This window comes from Astatotilapia calliptera, chromosome 3 (genome assembly GCF_964374335.1).
Source record: "Astatotilapia calliptera chromosome 3, fAstCal68.1, whole genome shotgun sequence".
Classification (NCBI taxonomy): domain Eukaryota; kingdom Metazoa; phylum Chordata; class Actinopteri; order Cichliformes; family Cichlidae; genus Astatotilapia; species Astatotilapia calliptera.
Genome location: NC_137424.1, coordinates 58,502,443 through 58,525,075, shown reverse-complemented (window position 1 = coordinate 58,525,075; position 22,633 = coordinate 58,502,443). Strand labels below are relative to the sequence as shown.

The following is a 22,633-nucleotide window of genomic DNA, read 5'->3' as shown; positions in this document are numbered from 1 at the left end:
CACGAACACCTCTCTCCGCAATGGCAGAATTAAACAGACTGCTGCGCTACAACAGGCCGGAAAAGGATATTAACACCAATTCCAGTATTCGGAGGGAATCCAAGGTTAAGCGAGAGCATACCTGTAGCTGTCGTATAATCGGCTCTTGCTGATCAGTCCGTCGCAGTACGCCAGCATTTACTGCTGTATCGTACCAGAAGCTCGGGAGGAATTAATCCAACAAGACATCGGCTTAGCTTTATACAGGCTAGCGCCACCCTGCAATCAATGTGCAGGTGGGTTCCCAATTAACCCGATCACCTGATACAAGGAGCGAGTGCAGTGGAAAGAGAGCGAGGGTGGTAGAGCGAGCGAGAGAGAGAGAGAATGAGAGAAGAAAAACAACGGAAGGCGAGTAGCCCATCTGGCTACACAAAGATGAGTGATTCCTCAATCAGATACAGGGCTCGCAATATCGCTAGCCCGACGTCCCGGGGCTAGCGATTTTTTTTCAGTCGGGCTACCAAAATCTATCGCTGCCCTGCCCGTAGGAAGGAAAAATATATGTCAATGCTTTTGCATTCTTTCAGAAATGTAGCTGGGTAATTATGTCATTGGCATCGGTGAGCCACTGTCAATATGTGACATATTGCAATCGCGTTTGAATTTGCGCTTATTTTTTTGCTTTCACTTTGCAATCGCGCGAACTGTGTATAGAGAGCGACAGCACTGATCTGTGAGTGATGATAATTTGTGCACCAATTCCTCTGACATCGTCTTATTAATCGTTAGCTTACTATGCAAACATGACAAGTGAAATCTCCCGCAGCTTAAACATGTGAGAGGTTGATCGCGCAGAGAATCGCTGAGCTTATGTGAGTGATAACTGTACTTTTGAGTTATAATATATATTTATAATTTTAATAAATGACAAATTAAAAAGGCATGAACATTTTTTTTGTATCGAAAAAATATCGAACCGTGACACCAAAGTATCGAACCGAACCGAACCGTGAATTTTGTGTATCGTTGCACCCCTAATATATATATAATGTTCTTCCTCTACAGCCCCCCCCCCCCCCCCCCCCCAATTTTTGCACATGTCGAGGAGCGTGTCAGGCTACATTTCACTGTGTGTTATACTTGTATAACTATGCATGTGACAAATAAGGAACCTTGAACCTTGAATTCTTCCTCATGCATTAATACTCAAACTATCATTTATCTTACACAGTTCTCCAAATGAATCTTGGTAGTCTAAACGCAATTTCTGCTTAACAGCATTCACGTTAGCATCATCTTCCATTAGCTGTTCGAGCTGATTAGCTTGGCTAGTTAGGTGGCCTAGCTTAGCCTTTCTAGACTGGGTCAACCTGTGCAGCTTTTCCTCGACAGCCTTTTCTGTCATTTTTTAATTCTCTTTTTCCACACACTAGTTCTTCATCACTCTCATGCATTATGACAAATTTCCACAGTAGCAAAGCTTGTTTTCACTGCTTACCGTGATTCTTCCTCCAAGTAGGCTATTACCGTCAATCCACAGTGCACGGCCATTCGTTGCTAAGCATGATCCTTTTCAGTATTCCTTTTCCCAAAAAAGGAGCAAGAGGGTTTTCTGACTAAATGTAGGGTAATTTCCAATAAACCAAGTTCAAAAAAAGGGAGTCTATGGCTGACGCGTGTTCCTGGTTTCCAAAAGAAATGCTTCCAGTTGCATTATGATTTGAAGACTGTTTATTTATTACAAACTGAAGATGTAACAATGAACTCCTTCCTAAATAAGCATGAAAGTTCCAAAAAAATAGCAGTTATCCAGAACTACCTGTGCACACGGTCAGAAAACCATGAGACTCCGAAACCTCTCTGTCCATGCTCCTCCCCTTCCCTCTTTTAGGTTCCAATCCCAAAACAGTGACTTAAAATTACTTTATGTAAACATATATTTTCACATTTATTAATCCTGAAAAGATGACTTATGTAATGAATCTATGAATTATAAAACAAACATGAACTCAATTGTAAATAAAAATATAAAGCAGACGTCTGGCGCTTACAATTGGTGTAACCAACATGTGGTGACATGTAGGATCTGATAGGCTCCATTTACTGAAGATTTTGTTGAGATCAGAGCTCAGACTAGTCTCAGTTATACGGAAGAGAAACTCACACAGTCACTGACACTGAGAGGAGAAATGGCGCAGAAAGGAGTTCAACTGGACCGAGAAACCTTCTCTTGTTCCATCTGTTTGGATCTACTGATAAATCCGGTGACTATTCCCTGTGGACACAGCTACTGCAGGAACTGTATTGAAACCCACTTTGACGAAGAGGACAAGAAGGGAATCCACAGCTGCCCTCAGTGCAGGAAGACTTTCATACCAAGGCCTGTCCTGGAGAAAAACACCATGTTAGCTGAGTTGGTGGAGCAGCTGAAGAAGACTGGACTCCAAGCTGCTCCAGCTGATCACTGCTATGCTGGACCTGAAGATGTGGCCTGTGATGTCTGCACTGGGAGGAAGCTGAAAGCCATCAAGTCCTGTTTATCTTGTCCAGCCTCTTACTGTGAGAAACACCTCCAACCTCACTATGATGCAGCTCCATTAAAGAAACACAAGCTGGTGGCCCCCTTCAAGAAGCTCCAGGAGAACATCTGCTCTCGTCATGATGAGGTGATGAAGATTTTCTGTCGTACTGATCAGCAGAGTATCTGTTATCTCTGCACAATAGATGAACATAAAGGCCATGAAACAGTCCCAGCTGCAGCAGAAAGGACTGAGAAGCAGAAGGAGCTCGAGGTGAGACGACTAAACATCCAGCAGAGAATCCAGGAGCGAGAGAAAGATGTGAAGCTGCTTCAACAGGAGGTGGAGGCCATCAATGGCTCTGCTGATAAAGCAGTGGAGGACAGTGAGAAGATGTTCACTGAGCTGATCCGTCTCATCCAGAAAAGAAGCTCTGATGTGAAGCAGCAGGTCAGATCCCAGCAGGAAACTGAAGTGAGTCGAGTCAAAGAGCTTCAGGAGAAGCTGGAGCAGGAGATCGCTGAGCTGAAGAGGAAAGACGGCGAGCTGGAGCAGCTCTCACACACAGAGGATCACAACCAGTTTCTACACAACTACCCCTCACTGTCAGCACTCAGTGAGTCTACACACTCATCCAGCATCAATATTCGTCCTCTGAGCTACTTTGAGGATGTGACAGCAGCTGTGTCAGAGACCAGAGATAAACTACAGGACATTCTGAGAGAGGAATGGACAAACATCTCACTGACAGTCACTGAAGTGGATGTTTTACTGTCACCAGCAGAGCCAAAGACCAGAGCTGGATTCTTAAAATATTCACATGAAATCACACTGGATCCAAACACAGCAAACAGACGTCTGTTATTATCTGAGGGGAACAGAAAAGTAACATTTATGGAACAACAACAGTCTTATTCTGATCATCCAGAGAGATTCACTGGATGTCTACAGGTCCTGAGTAGAGAGAGTCTGACTGGACGTTGTTACTGGGAGGTGGAGTGGAGAGGGGGAGGAGTTTATGTAGCAGTTGTATACAAGAATATCAGCAGAGCAGGGTTTGGCAATGAATGTTTTTTTGGATATAATGAAAAATCTTGGGCATTAGATTGTGACACAAGCAGTTATACATTTTGGCACAACAATCTCCAAACTCACCTCTCAGGTCCTCCGTCCTCCAGAGTAGGAGTGTACCTGGATCACAGAGCAGGTATTCTGTCTTTCTACAGCGTCTCTGAAACCATGACTCTCCTCCACAGAGTCCAGACCACATTCACTCAGCCGCTCTATGCTGGACTTTGTTTTTATCCTTCAGCTGGAGCCACTGCAGAGTTGATTAAAGTCAAATAGAGAAGACAGGTTCATGTTTATCCCTGACCAGTATATGTACTTGTGTAGTTTCTAAATGAGGCTTTACATTTTAGAAGCTGAGAAGTTCAGTGGTCCATTGATGTGTGAAAATAATATTGCACTGATTCAAACTGTACTTACATTTATATACCTTACATCAATATAAATCTGAATTTGTTCTTATGGCTGATAATCATGTGAGTTTAAATGATACTGTCATGGTCCTGGGCCATGTTGGCCCAGTGTTCTTAGTTTTCTTGTATGTTTGTATTTTGTTCCTTGCTTAGGCCATGTTTTCTGAGTTGCCCTGTTGTGTTGTTCCCTAAGTGTTTTCCCTTCATGGCTTTTACCCCCTGTGTGCCCCTCTGTGTATCTGTGAGCCCTCGTCTCTCCTTATGTTTTATTCCATGTTTCCCCTGCCCATTATGTCTAAGTTCTCCCCGTGCTCTCTCTTCCCCCTGTGTGCCCTCTATGTATTTATGAGCCCTCGTCTCCCTTTGTGGTTGTTTCATGTTTTCCCAGCCCGTTATGTCTGTGTTTCCCCCGTGCTCTCTCTCTCCTCCTGTCTGAACCTCTGTGCACTTCCTGTTTACTTTGTGACTCTCACGCCCGTACATGTCATGTTCAGTTCACCCCGCCCTGTCTCGTTATGATTATCAGTGTCACCTGTGTTCCCCGTGTGTTCCCACTTTCCTCGTTAACCCTCTGTGTATTTCTGTCTGCGTCTCCCTCTGTTCAGCGTGACGTCGTCCCTCATGCTGTGTGTGATTCCCCTGTGTTTCCTGGTGAGCTTTATGTTAGTTTTTCCCAGTTTAATTTTGTATCTCCTATTATCTTTGGTCAGCAATAAAGCTGCTTTTTGAGTTCATCCCCGTGTGTGTGAGTTTTGCATTTTGGGTCCTCCTCCTGCCTGCCACACAGCCGAGCCTTGACAGATACTACTCTTCATATTCAGCATGTTTGAAATCTGTCATCAGTCTGGTTAGTGGTTTTATTCTGTAGTTGCTGTAGTGGGTTGTCAAATGCAACAATATATTGGAGCTGCAGTGATTCATCAGTTAGTCAATGATTAGAGAATTGATTGTTTTATCATTATTTTAGTCACATTTAAAGCTGGTTCCAGTTTCTGAAATGTGAAGATTGTTGGTTTTCTTGATGATATATGACTGTAAACTTAATGTCTTTGAGGTTTGAACTTTTAAAATGTAACATGTAAGTGATGACATTTAATGTCATTTTTCTAGATGTAAAGTTTGATCACACTCGATCATTTATACATGTAAATATAAAAACTAAATAACACAGGCCTGTATATTGTGGAAAATAGACATGTTTCTTTGCCCTGAGCTGTGTCTGGCAGGCAGAGCGTCTCCACAAATCTGATGCAGAGCCATGGCGGGGGGGGGGCGTGGTATGAAAAGGGGGGCAAAAAAACAAAACGCTTGGACATTGCTAGCACAGGGCGCCTACACAAACGCAAAGCAGGAGGCTGAATATGTTTCCAAACCAACTTCATTCTAAGCCAAAGACTAGAAAATATGGTGAAGCATGTCTGCCCTTTGGTTTCACCTGCACAAGTGCCAAGGTAGGTCTCCCCTGCAGAATTGGTTTTCGCTGGGCTCTTCAAATCACGGACAAACAGTATCCCACATTCTTGATTTTTAGTTCACGAACACTTGTTGTAATGACTAACTACTCCTGACATTTTGGAGATGTTAGCTCTTTATACAGTAAAGTTACAGTGGGATACAAATAATATCAGGCGGATCCTGCCACGATTTGTTCCCCGGTTCAAGTCACAGACAAACAGTATCCCACAGCTGTTTATGTTTTTAAACCCATTTTGCACAGAGAGGCATTTTTTGATTTGATTGCATTGTTGAATATTATTACACAAGGAAAAAACCCAACTACACTTAAAATAGTCACACCGTGATGCCTCTGCCTTTGTAAATGGAGGGACAGTAACTGCGTGTGTAAATGTAAGTGTGTGAAACCTGCAGATAGTCAGATTAACAGTATTTTGTCTCTTTCTGCCATTCTGCAATTCATCTCATGTAAACAATAACGTGGCGCACAACGTGACGTGAAAGAAGGCACATACCTTTGATGTTGCATGACGAACTCTGTATTCCTCGTCCACACGTAAACGCAACCCGTTTACCCACCTACCCGTGTAGGTGTGGACGTAGCGTAAAAGAGTTAGTAGTGTATTTTATTACTGCCTGTCATTTATTGCAGATTACTTTTGAAGGAAATTGCCTTCCCGGGTTTCCTCCGTGGCGTGAGCGATAAGCAGAGTTCTGTCCTTTCCTTATAAGATTCCTAATTATTTAAAGTAACACTCAGGTATGCCATTCAGCTGGGTTAGTTACGACGTCGGGAGCAGCTTGGGAGAACAAGGAAACACAGACTGCTTCAGGTTGTCTTCCCAAATCGACTCAAAGGTTTATTTGATACACAGCAGTTTATATAGATGAAAAAAGGTTCGTGTGTCAGCTTTCCCAGTTCAAACCGGTACAGACCAAATAAGGAAACGTCTTCCTGCCTTCTGAGCAAAGTATCCCTTGTGTAGTTTATCAGTTCAGCTACAATTTATGATCATCCCAGCAAAATACACTCCTAGACATAAAATACAGAGTTCTTTCATTAGTGAATTCTGAAACGAACCACCTAGCCTTTAACGAGCCTTTTCCAGGAGATAAAGAAAAAGGGAGGATGGGAGTAAGGAAGTGGTCTCATCTCTGTGGTGTTTTTGACCTTCTGGTACCAGCTTGTGAGTCCTACACATTAATTCTTGGGTCACAGAGAAAGAGAAAAACAACTAGTAGATCGGCCTTATTGAGTAACAGTTTTCCTGTATAAAACAATATCCTGTAAATGCTTACCGTGGTATCAAAATATCTAACAGTTCCCCTCTTTTATTATTTTTTAAAAATAATAACTCAAATAGAAAGGAAAAATCACAAATGTAATAACATAATATAAAAAGCAAATCATAAAATGTAATAGTTCACAACCTAATGTTCAATATACACATCAGGAACATCATTGATGACATCTGACACATAATCTGGGTCAATTTGTGCCAATTGCAAATACATTGAAGTGGCTGTACTAGTAGCTATACGGGTTATCATTGAACGTACACAGGGTACCACACAACAGACAATAATCATCAAAAACATGCTGCAACGGTTACAAAGGCTACAATTAGTTCCTTCCATCTTCCAAACGTGTCCTGTAGCCACTTATCTAGCCACTGACCGTGACCTGTATTGGCAATTAGTTCTATCTTCAATGCTTCAAGTTTATTCATAGCTTGTGTGAATGGACCGTTAGGAGCGGTATTATTGGGAATGAAAGTACAGCATACATCAACGGTTACTAAACCACAGGTACCGGTCCAATTAACAGGTAAAGCTAATCTAAGAGTATTATTGCACAACCAATAAGCATGTGGGATTGGTCTAGTTAGTGTCATTTAACTAACTCCCCCCAGTCAGTGTCATTTAATACACCGTCTGGGGGAACAATGATCGAGTCTCTGCTCGAACTTGAACTGTGTGTGTGTTCCTCCAGATATGATACAACTTCAGCCACAGAGACAGCTAGCCATGTCTCATTACAGCGTGCACCTGGGGAGTCAGAGAATAATGTATAGTTATCCTTTGTATAATCTATGTGTGTGTCTGGGCCAGTTAACTTTAGTCTGCGCAGACATATCATACTAGTATTAAAATGGAGAGGGATCTGTCCTAAGGGCAGTGAGGGCTTTAACCTATTCTTAGGGCGTTTCATTGGGGCGCAGGTCCCTGCAGTGTCATCAGATAACTTCAATAATTTGCCTAATGGAGTCTCAGGGTTAGTTGGTGTGTGTGTGTGTCTAAGTAGGCAGTCGAGAGGGCTCAGAGTCAACTGTAAAGCGTCTTTAAAGAGAGCATTATTTCCGCTGATTTTCTCTAGTCCCTCAGTGAGGGGGAAACCGGATATGGGGTATCCTACTATTACCTGTTCTGGATTAGCCTTTGAACAGACATAACAGTTACTGTTTCCTAAATCACGAGCGGCTGTTCTGGCATTTTCATACCAGGCGTTAGCTCCTGTTCTAGAGGGCGCATAAGATGGTTTATTAGTGGCGTCTATGTTGCTATTTACTGATTTTAGGGAGCGTGAGGAGTGCATTAAGTAGGTGTCTTGCAAAATGGAGCATGAGGTATAGTCAGCAAAATATAACCTGCAGAAATGTGAACATGGTTGCAGTTTACAATACAAAATAGCAAAGAGAAATCCTAAGGTTAATGCGATAGATATGATAAATAACCTAAATATATAAGAAAGTATATAAGAAAAACAGTTCTTCAGTCGTCTCCTGGCCTGGTCCCAGGTTCGAGAGACATTGAATAAGCGTCGTATGATGACAATGGGCATTTCATTTTCTCCATTATCAGGATGAAATGAGTCTGGCTTTATCAGGTTAGACATCATGTGGTACTTTTGGCTTTCTGTTCCTGCTGGATGTTTGAGTACCTTGTTGTTGTTCTTTCAGACGTTGTGTGTTAATCAGTGATTGCGTGTGTGTATGTAACTTTTGGATCCGGGCGCTGGCTCGCCTGAGATGTCATCTACCCGTGTGTGTTTATTTGCTCTAGTTCCGGGCGCTGGCTCGCCGGAGATGTCGTCTGCTTGATCCGACGCCTGAGATGGTCCGATTGGGCTGGTCTTAACCCTGCTGGCATGAATCCACTGAGGTTGTCCGTCTGTGAGGATGCTGGTTCTTCGTCACTGCCAGTAAAGCCTGGGGGCTGGAACACGCGGCCTCCCAGAGAGTCCTTGGTTTTAGTGGCTTCTCCAACATGCGTCTCCTTGTCTCCACTGGTGGAACTGTGGAGGGGAAAAGCTGAGAGAGACAAACTTTCTGATAGTTATTATTCAGTTTTTCTACCAGGTTGTGAACATCAGTGGACAATGCAATATACATCACCTTCTACTAGCGGTGCCCCTCTGGAAGCTGACCATGGTCTTGGAAATAGTCTTATTTCAAATGGAAATAATTTGGTTACTGCAGATGGAGTCATTCTAATCTCACACAGGACTTGAGTAAGTAATTTGACCCAGGTCATTAAAGTTTTAGCACATTTTTTAATTACTTCTAATGTGAATGAAGATCCTCTATCACTGTTAATCTGGTGAGGTATTCCGAATCTGGGTATTATTTCATTGCTCAACTTTTGACAGACTACTTCTGCAGTTTCTTTTGAGGTTGGATAAGCTTCTACTCATTTACTAAATTGATCCACTATTACCAGTAAGTACTTGATGCTTCCTTGCACTGGCATATGTGTAAAATCAATTTGTAATGTATGAAATGGGAAATCTGGTTGTGGTAAATGCTGATGTTTCGCTTTTGATTTTCCTACATTAGTTCGTGCACATGTTAGACAGGTTGCTAATATGCTTTTACTGCATGTGATGTTTTCTCAATTACAAATCTTGATTTTATTGCCCCTATTACCCCTCTTTGTCCGACATGACTCACACAGTGAAAATGTCGGGCAAGGACTGGCATCAGGGAATATGGGAGGGCAATCAAACCCTTAAGATTTTGTATAAGCCATCTCTGTCATCTAAGGTACAGTCATTATTCTATGCAGAGGCTTGCTCTTGTATGAATTTTAAATCAACATTTGTGTCTAAATAGTCTGGGAGTGTAACAAGTGGCAGCTGTAGGGGCACAGATAATACTTCCTGCGGCGGTGGGAGCTGTGATGCAGCTGCAGCCTTGGCTGTCACGTCTGCTAAGGCATTACCTGTTGCTTCGTCTGTGTCAGCTGTACTGTGTCCTTTCGTTTTTACAACTGCAACGGCCGATGGCAGCTGTATAGCCTGAAAAAGTCTTTGAACAAAATCACAATTTAGCAATTTATTTTCCATCAGCAGATCTAAATCCTCTCTGTCTCCACAATGTGCCAAAGTCATGCACAACGCCAAATGCATAGCGGCTGTCTGTGTAAATCGTCACATGCTTATCCAAATGTAGCTCACAGGCGCGTATTAAAGCCATGAGCTCTGCTTTTTGTGCTGAGTGAAATGGTAATGAGTGAGCCTCTAGTATGATGTCAGGCACTGTTACCACTGAATAGCCACAAAGAAATGAGTTGTCACTCGGCCTTGAACAGGACCCGTCCACATAAACCGTGGCTGAGTCTGAGATAGGTGTTTGCTCTAAATCTGGACGTGGTGCTGTGGATTCCTGTATACGTGTCATGCAGTCATGAACGTCAAGCCTGTCTGAGCCATCCTGTCGGTCAGAAGAACACAGCATAGGATCAATAAATGTGCTGGCGAATCAGGTGTGCTGCTCGCTTTTATAGTGAGATTTGCATATGTTGTTTAGTTATGTTTGCTACAATGGTCGTGACCTGGTGATTGGTGTGTAGAATAGTGTCATGTGAGAGTGTGAGCTTCCCGCAGTCCCTTATCATGATAGAGCAAGCTGCTACTGCTCTCAGGCAGGCCGGCATTCCTGAACAATTCAGGCAGCACCTTTGAGTGGCGGAGGTCAGCACTCCCTGTAATGCATTGAAAGAGACAGTCATTTCTGTGGACCACAGTATTCGAGGAGGCTTGTCTTTTTTACAACAGTCACGCAGAATGTGGTCATGAAAAGAACAGTCTGGTATCCACTGTCTGCAATAGTTCACCATGCTCAGGAAGGACAACATTTCCTTCTGTGTAGTGGGACGAGGGACGGAGGTCACAGCTTTGACCCTGTCTGCAGTCATGGAACGTTTTCCGTGAGACAGTGTGAATCCCAAATATTGAACAGAAGTCTGACAGTACTGCATTTTCTTTGCATATGCTTTGTGGCCAGTCTTTTGGAGGTGCTGGAGAAGCATGTGTGTAGCAGTTTGACATAGTTTTTTCACTTTCAGCACAGAGGAGGAGGTCATCCACATGTGGATCAGGGTGCAGCCCTGGAGGAGTGAAGCACCATTGAGAAAGCAGCAGAGCTGTCTATCATGCCTTGGGGCAAACGAGTCCAAGTGTACTGCTTATTTCTATGTGTGAATGCAAATAACGGCTGTGTGTCTTCATGAGAAAAAGGAGCGGAGCATAAATCCACCACGGTAAAATGTGTATGCAATGCATGTCAATATGCTGTGAACATCTGAAACGAGAGGTGGCAGAGGAATGTTGACTGCATTAATTTGCCTTAAGTCTTGTATGAAACGCCATACGCCAGGTTTGTTAGGCTTTGGCACAGGATTGACAGGAGTGTGGGCTTTATTACTCCTGTAGTCAATAAATCTCCTATCATGACATCTAGGGCTGCGGCTTTTTCCGTGGAAAGGGGACATTGCCTGACATATACTGGCTTGTTGTTTTTTTTTTTTTTAGGTGTACGTGATAAAGTCAATAAATCCTATCTCATTCTCACTTTTTGACCATAATGTCATATTCTGGTATTCAGCTGGCAATGTAACTGCAGAAATAGTACAGTGGATAGGGTAGGTTAGATCTATGTGACGACATGGTGTAGTTATGTCATAAACTATGTCTGAGTTATGTGACAAAATCACTGTTTGACCTTCACTTGTGTGAGCAGTTATCATGTTGTTGAACAGTGTGAGAGAAACAAAAGTGTGGCTCCCAGTCATGGGATTACCTGTTAGTGGCGTCTGTACACGTTTTTTTTGGCACAGTGTGTGACATAGAGTACCGGACAAAAAGGATGTTGAGTTCATTCTCTGCTGAGGGTCCAGCTGACACAGAGGATGTTCCTTCTCCATCATGTCGGTACATAGGGCAGAGAAAACATAAGCTGTTATCAGTGTCAGCAAACATTTCACCCTTTGTGTTAAATTAAATACACAAATTCATTTTTGCCTTGGGTGTCTGCGGCTGCTGGAAAACTGAGCTAAATTTGCACCTCTAGCTTGTCCAACAGTGCATAAAGCGTTTTATGAATACTAGGATGGATTCATCAGGCTTCTGTTTACACATAGTTACTGCATTTAAGTCAATTTTGTCTCTGGACATTGTTAGCAGGAATTTCTTTAGATTCTTAAAGAAATCGGCGACTTTGTCATTATTTACCCTCCTTTTGTCCATAGCGGTAACATTTGATGCATCACGTCGCGGCATTCTATCATATATTTTCTACAGGACTTTTTAAGCAGACTACTTTTCTTATCACAAATGATATTCAACATTTCTACTGACCTGTTTTCTGGCGATAATCGTTCGGGATAAGGCTCCGAAAAGAAATTAGAAGGCATTGTACTTACAGTCCGTAAGTTGTAAACAAAGTCAGTCACATAAGCACTCCCGCATGTTCTGGATACGTGATCATGGACGTCTTTACCGATTCGCGGACGTAGGTTACACGTAACCGGAAATGGGAGTTATACTGAGCCGTTATTTGAGACTTTATTTTGTATTTTATTAATTTTTGGTTTTACAGGTACTTTAGATTTTTTTATCGGACCTGTCTGTGGTCTTTGAATTATTCTGACCCATGTTCAGTGATTTCCAGAGGGGTTTACACGCTAGGAGGATTTAGGTTAGTATTTTCGCTGCGGCACAGCTGAGGTTACTTTAAATTTATTGCTAGCAATTTTTTGTTTGTGTGAGCAACTCTCACTTAGCGAGCAACTTCTCGCTTAACGAGCAACTTCTCGTAAAACAACAGGCAACTTCCTGTGTCTTTCTGCTTTTAATTTACTGCTTTTAACCCTTGTATGGTAATCGGGTCTGTGAGACCCGTGTTCAGTTTTTTTTTTTCGTTTTTTTTTTTTTTTTTTTTCAAGACAACAGGCAACTTCCTGTGTCCACCAACACCACACAAGGGTTAATTTACTTTATTCGGGGACTGAGGAAGTCGTCAGTGTATCTCTCTGGATCACTAAGTGAAACTTCGTCAGCATATCCCGTTTTTTTATGGATCGATCACTGAGAGAGGTATAATAGGTCTTTATATAAATATGAAAGACGCATATTTACCTTCTGTCAGTCAATCCCACTTCTGACACCAAGATTGAAGGAAATTGCCTTCCCGGGTTTCCTCCGTGGCGTGAGCGATAAGCAGAGTTCTGTCCTTTCCTTATAAGATTCCTAATTATTTAAAGTAACACTCAGGTATGCCATTCAGCTGGGTTAGTTACGACGTCGGGAGCAGCTTGGGAGAACAAGGAAACACAGACTGCTTCAGGTTGTCTTCCCAAATCGACTCAAAGGTTTATTTGATACACAGCAGTTTATATAGATGAAAAAAGGTTCGTGTGTCAGCTTTCCCAGTTCAAACCGGTACAGACCAAATAAGGAAACGTCTTCCTGCCTTCTGAGCAAAGTATCCCTTGTGTAGTTTATCAGTTCAGCTACAATTTATGATCATCCCAGCAAAATACACTCCTAGACATAAAATACAGAGTTCTTTCATTAGTGAATTCTGAAACGAACCACCTAGCCTTTAACGAGCCTTTTCCAGGAGATAAAGAAAAAGGGAGGATGGGAGTAAGGAAGTGGTCTCATCTCTGTGGTGTTTTTGACCTTCTGGTACCAGCTTGTGAGTCCTACACATTAATTCTTGGGTCACAGAGAAAGAGAAAAACAACTAGTAGATCGGCCTTATTGAGTAACAGTTTTCCTGTATAAAACAATATCCTGTAAATGCTTACCGTGGTATCAAAATATCTAACAACTTTTATTTGCTTAATTGTTTACTAAATGTTTGAGGTGTGAAATAAACCGCAATGGAGCAAAATATGGGTGTGTGTGGTTGGAGGATATGTGCGTGCGTGTGCGTGCGCGCATGCGGGGGGGGGGCGAACATTTTTCTTGTAAAACAAAGGGGGGCAAAAAAAGTTTGGGAACCACTGGTCTAAGCAATCGTGAAGAAAACAAAACCAGGCAGATTCTTGTTCAGTTCTTCTTCATAATAAACAGACACACTCTGGAAGCGGACCAAGACCTGCCATCTGTAAAAGAAATGGCCATTGGCTTTATAGAAGATCTCTTCAGCACTGGCAGGTAGTCGTGAGCTTTGCTGTGGCCAAAGATTCAACAAACAAGTGCAGCTGGGAAATGGGCTGGCCCCATTACTGACCTTTATTTCTTCATTTAACTCATTCCAGAATTTAACTTCGCTAGTGAAATAGACATCCTTTTTCATGTTGTTCTTACTCTTTGTATTTTTAAATTCCACTTCCCTCAAAAATTATACCTCCCTTCCCTCTCTAAGAACCATTTACTTATTTCGATTGGGAGCATCCTTTTCCTTGCCTTATATATTATTTGCACTGTTTTAAACTTCACCAGATCCTGGAATTTTATAGTTTGCAGCTTAATAAAGAGTGCATTTGTGTGAGCCCTATACTCCTCCTGATTTATTAATCTAATAGCGCTTTTCTGCGTTATGATTATAGTCTAGGGTGACCATATTTTGATTTCCAAAAAAGAGGACCCTTAGCGCAGTTATGAAGAACTTGCTTAAAGAAACATATTTAACATATTTAAATGATGCCTTCTCTGTGCGGTTAATGAATTATGAAATAAAATATGTCATATAGGCTTTTACAAGTCAACAAGTGCAAAACATAAACAAACTTAAAAACCTCTGGAATTAAATAATGGTACAGAAATAATGCCTCATCTGCATAAGAAAAATTACCAGTACTGGGTCAGTATGAGGGCTGAACTGGGACAAAAAATTGACCAGGGCATTTTGACTAGAGACCGGCCCACCAGGTATTATAGGAAAAGCCAAAAAAGCCTTTGAATGAAAACAAACGCTGTTGTGACAGTGATGTACACTGTCTTGTTGGTATATGTATGATTTCTATACATTTTACATCAGATGGAATCTTTGGTTGTAAGATTCAGGAAATTACTTATTAAAAGCTAAACATTTTAAATGAGAATAAGAAAGAAAAGTATTTCTTTGAGCCCCCCTTTCCCTGTTAAAATATTTCAGTCTCTAGATGTGCAAAGCTGGTAGAGACATACCCTAAAAGACTGGAGCTGTAATTGCAGCAAAAGGTGGTTCTACAAAGTATTGACTCAGGGGGCTGAATAATTACACACACCCCACTTTGCAGTTATTTATTTGTAAAAAATGTTTGGAATCATGTATGATTTTCGTTCCACTTCTCACGTGTACACCACTTTGTGTTGGTCTTTCACGTGGAATTCCAATAAAATTGATTCATGTTTGTGGCTGTAATGGGACAAAATGTGGAAAAGTTCAAGGGGGCCGAATACCTTTGCAAGCCACTGTATTTATCATACGTATACAGACACACCATTTCATGAGTTTATGGCGGTCTAAACAAAGCGCAAGCGAAAAAGGAGCGAAGGCACACACAACAGCCATGGTTCGTATTTGCTGTGTGGTCGACTGCAATGTTCGATCGCACGACCGGCAAGAGAATAAGCTTGAAAAGGGTTTATCTTTTCATTCTTTCCCAACCTGGAACCAACATGAGGCAGCTCGTGTATCGATGTTACCAAACAAAGGCGTCTAACCTGGATAGCAGCTGTGAGACGAGCTGATATCCAGTTCTCTTCCATCTCCAAATATCTGTTGGTGCTCCAGACAGTTTCATTCCGGTAAGCTCTAAATATGTTCCTATCACTCTTTATAGCCTATTAGTTTTATTTGCGATGCACTCTGAGCTCATAGCAAATTAGAACAAACATCCTACTGAGTGATTTTGCAGAACTACCTTCTATTTATAGAGTTGCTAATTATTTGGCATTATTGCAGCAAACCAGCCTATGAAATGGATGAAACACATTGTGACTGGGTTCCAACGCTACACAAGGGGCACTACAAAATCCCTGCTTCAAACTACAAGCTCCATACCACCATGCCAATCAGATTACTTCTTCCATGTGAGGGTGAAGAGGTGACCCTTCTGGATACAATCGTGAAGGTTTGCTGTGTTTTAAGATAAGATAAGATAAGATAAGATAAGACTTTATTGATCCCACAACGGGGAAATTTTTGTGTCACCTCAGCTCAGGTATAGATATATGAAGGAAATACAAAAATACAAATAAGTACAATCAATGAAAAAAAGTAAGATACACTATATACAATGGTAGCATACACAGTATGTGATTATGGATATAGTTGGAAATATTGAAGACATAAACTATATAGCTTGATATAGCTATTGTACCACTACTATTCCTATTTATAGACATTGGTGAACAGTGAACAGATTTTCGTGAACAGTGTGGTAGTGAAACCAGGGAAAAATGAAACTTGCTCTTGTTAAATACTCTTAAAAGTCTTGTGTTGTATATATAGCATTAATTTTTCAAAAGCTACAGTAAATTAAGTAGTGTTAATAGTGGGTGATATCATGTAAACGCTGTCATGATGTTTTGTAAACATTTTGTCATTTGTAAGCTATAAATGAAAGCAATTCTACACTGTAACTGATGTGATTTTCTTTAAAGTGGTTTTAATTAGAGATGGACCGATCCGATATTACCTATCGGTATCGGTCCGATACTGACCTAAATTACTGGATTGGATATCGGAGAGAAATAAAAAGTGTAATCTGATCCGAAGTATCACAAAATCACCTCACAAAACACGCTACTTGGCGTAACCGAGCTCGGCACATCGGAGCAGTATGCGTCACGTGATAGAGCGGCTGTTGTCTGTGAGACCTGTCGGCGGTCTGTTGGAGCATTGGAGCCTCGCTACATGCTTCCTAACCGCAGCATTTCATCTCGGCGAAAACTATCCTAGAGAAGTAAAGTAAGTGTGTAAGTTCATCCCTGAATGTTTGCATAGTATTTCCACGTTAAGCTTAACAGCTGATATATTGAGCCACAGCTGGACTGGCCATCAGAGTTCCATATTGAGGTGAAAAGGAAGCATTTGTCCCGTACTTCAGCTAGAATTAAAAAATAGACACAAAGCTGGAGTTATTCTGTCTTTGCTGCGCAGTTGCATCTACTTCTCTCATTCACTCCCCCTCCCTCTCCTGTTATTACTTCAAACATGAAACTGATCAATGATCAGCTGATCGGCTTTTCTGCCACAAGTCCTGTCTTTCTTGTTTGTTTATCGCCCACTTTGCGCTAGAAAGAGGAGACCAGCAGATAAACAACAGCAGCACGTTGATAAGCTTTTGTTAGAATGTATTTAATATTACTTTTTAGTATCAGCTGATGTTTGCTGGAGCCACAGCCCTAATAGCTGCTGGTCATGATAGTTTGTATATGTGGTGAGAGGGAAACATGAAGATGAAACCAGGAGATGTCCTTACTGAATCATCAGAGCTGAGCAGGTGATGGAGAAACAGGTTTACCTTTTAGGTGACATGAATGAGTTGAATGGAAGTTATGAACTGTTTCTGAGAGAAAAATAACACCAGGATCCTTTTCTACATAGCTGAAGGCTGGTAACTGTGCAGGGGCGGGTCTAGCAAAGTTTTGTCGGGGGCCAGGTTGGGCATTAACAGGGAAAGGGGGGCACAAAGAAATATTTTCCTTTGTTATGTCATTTAAAAACTTACAACAAAAGTGGTCATCTGATTAAATGTATAGATATCCATTATTGTATATAGTAACTAATAAGTGTAATATACACCCTAGTAAGCTATAGTAGGACTGGGCGATATGGCCTAAAATCCATATCACGGTATAATTTGAAGCACGTGCGGTAACGATATATATCGCAATATATTCTTTTCTTCTGTATAACTTATTTTCCACACTATAAGGCACACTTAAAATCCTTTAATTTTCTCAAAAATCGAGAGTGTGCCTTATGTATGAATTCTGGTTGTGCTTACTGACCTCGAACCGATTTTTGGCGTGCAGAAATCTGTTAAAAAATATGTTTTAGTACAACTTTGGTAAGCCGCACTGCTTGATGGATTGTCAGAGCATTACGGCTGCCGTAGCGAGGAGCTTCGTGGAGTAATCTGGGTCCAAAACTCCGTCAGCTTCAGGTCTAAATTCTTTCATCTTTAATAAAATCATCAGTGTTGCTGCTTTACCAGGTGTAACAATTAAGTTTAACATCCAGGCATCCATGTAAACAGAATTTATTAAATTCAACGGAGTTACAAGTTAACAGGAAGTTAGCTCGCTAGTTTCCACCTAAACATGACATACCATGTTCTGACTGAGAGATTTTTGAAACTAATTAAAACGTACAGCTCTGCTACCACTTCCAACATAAATGAAGACAGAAAACTAAACAGCAGTGGCGTTTGCAGGGTTACTGAAGTTGGACTACCTGGTATATAATGTTGTGCTATGTGATTGCTAGCGACACAGCTATGTTAGCATAACATTAGCACAGTGAAGCTGGAGGATGAACGCCAACTTTTTTACCATTCGATAAAAGTTATTCTGGTGGTTAAGGACAAATGCAATCGCATAGCAGGATGCTATACACGGGGCAAACGTCAGTCAGGAGAACATGAGATTCTTCATCCACAATACGAGGTAAGTTATTAATATACTGCAACAACATGGGAATAGAGCAGCTGCGAGAGAATTCAACATTAATGAATCAATGGAAGTGGAGGAAGCGCAGTTTTTGGCTTTCCCCATATTTCAAAAGTGCTTCATCTCTTTGCTATGACTGTCGCCCGGCATAATTTGCAGATGATAATGGTTGTAGCCGCTGCGATGCTTTCGACCAAAACAGGCGCAGCTTGATGACATCATCTACATGCGCTATCGCGATAGAGCGGTATAGTCAAAATCTCTATCGTTGGCCAAATTTATATTGTTTCTATTGTATATCGTTTATATCGCCCACCCCTAAGCTATAGTACTTTTTACTTTGGGAAGGTACCATCTGTGCAGTATGCAATTCTGTTGAAAAAAGATGTTGAATCTTTTTAAATATTGTAGAAAAATAATTGATTTCTGTGCATTTGTTTTACACTTGCATTAAATTAAAGTGGATTACATCAATTAAGGGTGGGGTGTGGTTCCCTAATATTTTTGCTGGGAGTTGGCAACCCTATTAGTTAGGTTGCTTAATATTTCCACTAAGTACTCTTTAAAATACCAGAATAGGGAGGATGGTGTAGGTTTAAATTTATTAGATTGATCAGTGTTGCTGAACTATAAAATGTTTGGGGTGGAGTGTATTTGTTTTCATACAGGTATAACCAGTGTTGGGACTAACGCGTTATTAAGTAACGCGTTACAGTAACTACGTTATTACTGTGGTAACGAGCACGGTAACTAGTTATTATGCCAAAATCAGGAACGCGTTAGTCGTTACTGGGATTTAGATAGGGTCGTTACTCGTTACTTCGTGTGGTGGCATCGCGGAGCTTCCACAGATTCAGTAACATTAGCAAGTGGTGGAGGCCAGCAGGTGGATGAGGGAAAGGGGACGCAGAAGGAAAAGAGACCAAAGGCGGCAACACCGGTCCAAGTGTGAACTGAACTTCAGGTAAGAAGTTATGACCTGCAGTCTCTCTGGGTCAGATATGAACCAAGTTTAGGTGGAGTTTATTTTCGTTATTCTGACTTTTTCCATACTGCGTGCTAGCTAGCATGACGGAGTTTCTATACAGCTGGGTGGGTGCTATGAAGTTAATGATGTTGAACTTTATTTTGTTCATAAGTTATTAGAGTTGCCAACCGTCCCGTCTGGTATTCAGAGAAAATATTACGCGTTTCTTATTGAGGTGAAAAGGAACAGTTTGTCCCGTAATTCAGCTACAATGAAAAATACACAAAGCTGGAGTTATTCTGTGTTTACGCTGCACAGCTGCCTCTTCTTCTTTCATTCTCCCCCCTCCCTCTCCTGTTTCTACTTCAATCATGAAAACTGATCAATGATCAGCTGATCGGCTTTTCTCTCTTGTTTGTTTATCGCCCACTTTGCGCCAAAAGAGGAAACCAGCGGATGTTGCGCTAAACAACAGCAGCACGTTTAAGCTTGATCAGCTGTTGTTAGAATTTATTTAATATTAATTTCTAGTATCAGCTGATGTTTGCTGGAGCCACAGCTGTAAAGCTGCTGGTCATTATGTCAGTTTGGTTATCTGGTGAGAGGGAAACATGAAGATGAAACCAGGAGATGTCCTTACTGAATCATCAGAGCTGAGCAGGTGATGGAGAAACAGGTTTACCTTTTAGGTGACATGAATGAGTTGAAGGGAAGTTATGAACTGTTTCTGAGAGACAAATAACACCAGGATCCTTTTCTAAGTAGCTGACAGCTGGTAACTGTGCAGATGCGGATCTAGCAAAGTGTTGCCAGGGGGGCCAGGTAGGGCATTAACAGGGAGAGGGGGGCACAAAGAAATACTTTTCTTTCTTATTCTCATTTAAAATGTCTAGCTTTTAAAAAATAATTATCTGAATCTTACAACAAACGATTGATAGATTGATGCATATATACCATCAAAACAGTGTACATCACTGTCACAACAGTGTTTATTTTCATTCAAAGGCTTTATGATTTTTCCTATAATGGTGGGCTGGTCTCTAGTCAAAATGCCCGGGCCAATTTTCTGTCCCAGTCCAGCTCTGTATGCGGCTCATCTGCAGTCTGGTGTTACCAACATCTTCCTATTCAGAAGGCAGAATTTCCGAGTTCTGAGTACAATCGAAAGCACCACGACTGCAGTTTTTGTGTTGGATGTAAAAGGCGCACATGACACTGTGACGTAGGCTAGAATCATGGCAGCAGTCAATGACGGTCCAGGCGTGGGATTTCTCTCGTGGAAATGTGCACATTATCTTTTCCTTTCTATTGGTAGGTGGCACAGTGCACTTGTGGCAAGTAAGCAAGCTAGAAGACTGGCAAAGTTATGGAAGCAACACATTAACAAGAGAATTCTGAGTAAAACCAAAGTTACTTTCCCTAGTAACTAGTTACTTTGAAAGTAACGAGTAACTTGAAGTAACTGAGTTACTTTTGAGAGAAGTAACTAGTAATGTAACTAAGTTATTATTTTAAAGTAACTTACCCAACACTGGGTATAACAGAATAGCTTCAGTCTCTTGTTTTTTAAAACTTGAGTATGAACTTATACAAAATGCAGCAAGATATTTATATAAAACAGTTTTATTGATTACAAAATACGCTATATCAGATTCATATCGGTATGGGCAGATATCCAAATTTATGATATCGGAATCTGTATGTAAGTGGTATCGTGCCATCTATAGTTTAAATAAAATAAAGGCACAAATTTGTTTGTTTCTTTATTCAACTTTTTGAACAGTGGTACTTAGTAAGCACATATTCATTAAATGCAAATTATTTACCGTAATTGTCAGGCTATAAGCCGCTACTTTTTGCACAAGCTTTGAACCATGCGGCTTTTAGTCAGGTGCGGCTTTTCTATGGATTGTCCATGATTTTTGTGATATCGTAAGAGGATTTGTTTTGTTTGTTCCGCTGTTGTACGGCACTACGTTGCCTGGCGGAAGGATCGGGGTTCAAGAGTGGTATGTTGGTCACATGTCCGTCCGCCAGGCAACGTAGTGCCGTACGAAGTAGCGCGAAAAACAAACTTCAAAGTAGCGCTACGCATTCAGCCGGAGGCGTGGATGATGAGCGGCGATAAACTTGCGAAAAGCAAGTTATGCCCAATTCCACTAGTGGATTCTGACAGCGTGGAAAAGTGTGAAAACATCCACGATCACCAACGGATTTCAAAGGGCTGGACTGCTGCATGATGGAGAGGAGGACACCGCCACGGCCCTTCAGAGGGTGTTCGACTCCGACACTGACAACGAGGATTTCTTTGGTTTTGAAAGTGACAACGAAGGAGAGAAGCATGACGAAGCCATCCTAAGTCTGTTTGTATCCGACACTGGAGAAGAGGACTTTGGTGGTTTTAGTGCGCAGGAAGAAGAGAAAGATGGTGGTGAATGACTGACTTTTCTTCTTGTTAAAGCTGTGTCACTGCACCTGAGCCTAAAAGGTAGTCCAATCAATTTTTCTGGTGTGCTGTAGGTTATTGTTATGTACTACATTTGTTACTCGTTTATGAAGCACAGTACATGTTTCGTACTTGTAATTACCGGTACTTGTACATATACCTAAAAAGTTATGCAAATATGTACCCATAACTTGTTTTTCAAAAATATTAATAAAAGGGGTGTGTCTCCAAACAGCCATCTCTTTCCTGACAATTCCCTTTGTGCATATTCTCTTACATATGATAAGTCAACATTGAAACACCTGCAGCTTTTAGTCAGGTGTGGCTAATGTATGTACAAAACAGGATTTTCCCCTTTTTTTTATCTTGTGCGGCTAATATTCGGGTGCGCTTTGTAGTCTGGGAAATACGGTACATGGTAATGCACTTCAGGCATAAATCTAGACCCCCTAGATAAAAAATTATGGGTCATTCCCACATCCCACAGCTTTACTGTGTTCCAGCAGTGTATCCAATAGGGGTGGCAACTCCTCCTGAGTAGCAGGTGGAATTTTTATTTTTTGAGGACGGCTTCTTTTACCTGTCACTACGGATGGTCTGTTTACGTTTTGATCGAGAGCCTTTTTTTGGGCAGCTGAAGAGGAGAGGTCTATCTTATGGCCAACCTCTGGCTGTATATTGGTCATATTACCAGGCAAAACCCAGTATGCAGGTTCATCTGTAACAGTCCTTGTGCCACGGATCAACACTGTTGCTTCTACTTTAAACAGAAGAGCAGTGACGTGGGTGCAGGTCTCTGCGATTCCGGCCTTACAGGTGCAGTGGGCGGCTTCAACCTTCCCTGTGATGCTCACAGTGACCCATGGCTGCAATGCTGGTTCATTCAGTCTT

General features: G+C 41.5%; 1 protein-coding gene and 2 long non-coding RNA genes across 3 annotated transcripts in view; 2 read left to right on the top strand and 1 right to left on the bottom strand.

Moving 5' to 3' along the window:
* The window catches only part of LOC145425560 (uncharacterized), a 270,059-nt gene that overhangs the window by 13,057 nt on the left and 234,369 nt on the right, over positions 1–22,633 (top strand). The gene's annotated exons all lie outside the window — the stretch shown is intronic.
* On the top strand, positions 2,157–4,776 carry LOC145425559 (tripartite motif-containing protein 16-like). Its single transcript, XM_080298672.1, has one exon. The coding sequence runs from the start codon at positions 2,172–2,174 to the stop codon at positions 3,846–3,848; it is 1,677 nt and encodes a 558-aa protein (XP_080154798.1). The 5' UTR covers positions 2,157–2,171; the 3' UTR covers positions 3,849–4,776.
* Positions 6,272–12,604, bottom strand: LOC145421799 (uncharacterized). Its single transcript, XR_013903172.1, has 2 exons — positions 12,075–12,604; positions 6,272–11,632 (listed from the first exon to the last, which is right to left on the bottom strand). It is a non-coding gene; the product is annotated as an uncharacterized LOC145421799 (long non-coding RNA).

Bases quoted from the DNA above. Each gene is read 5' to 3' on its own strand.
- LOC145425559 (XM_080298672.1), top strand. From the start codon at position 2,172: ATGGCGCAGAAAGGAGTTCAACTGGACCGAGAAACCTTCTCTTGTTCC.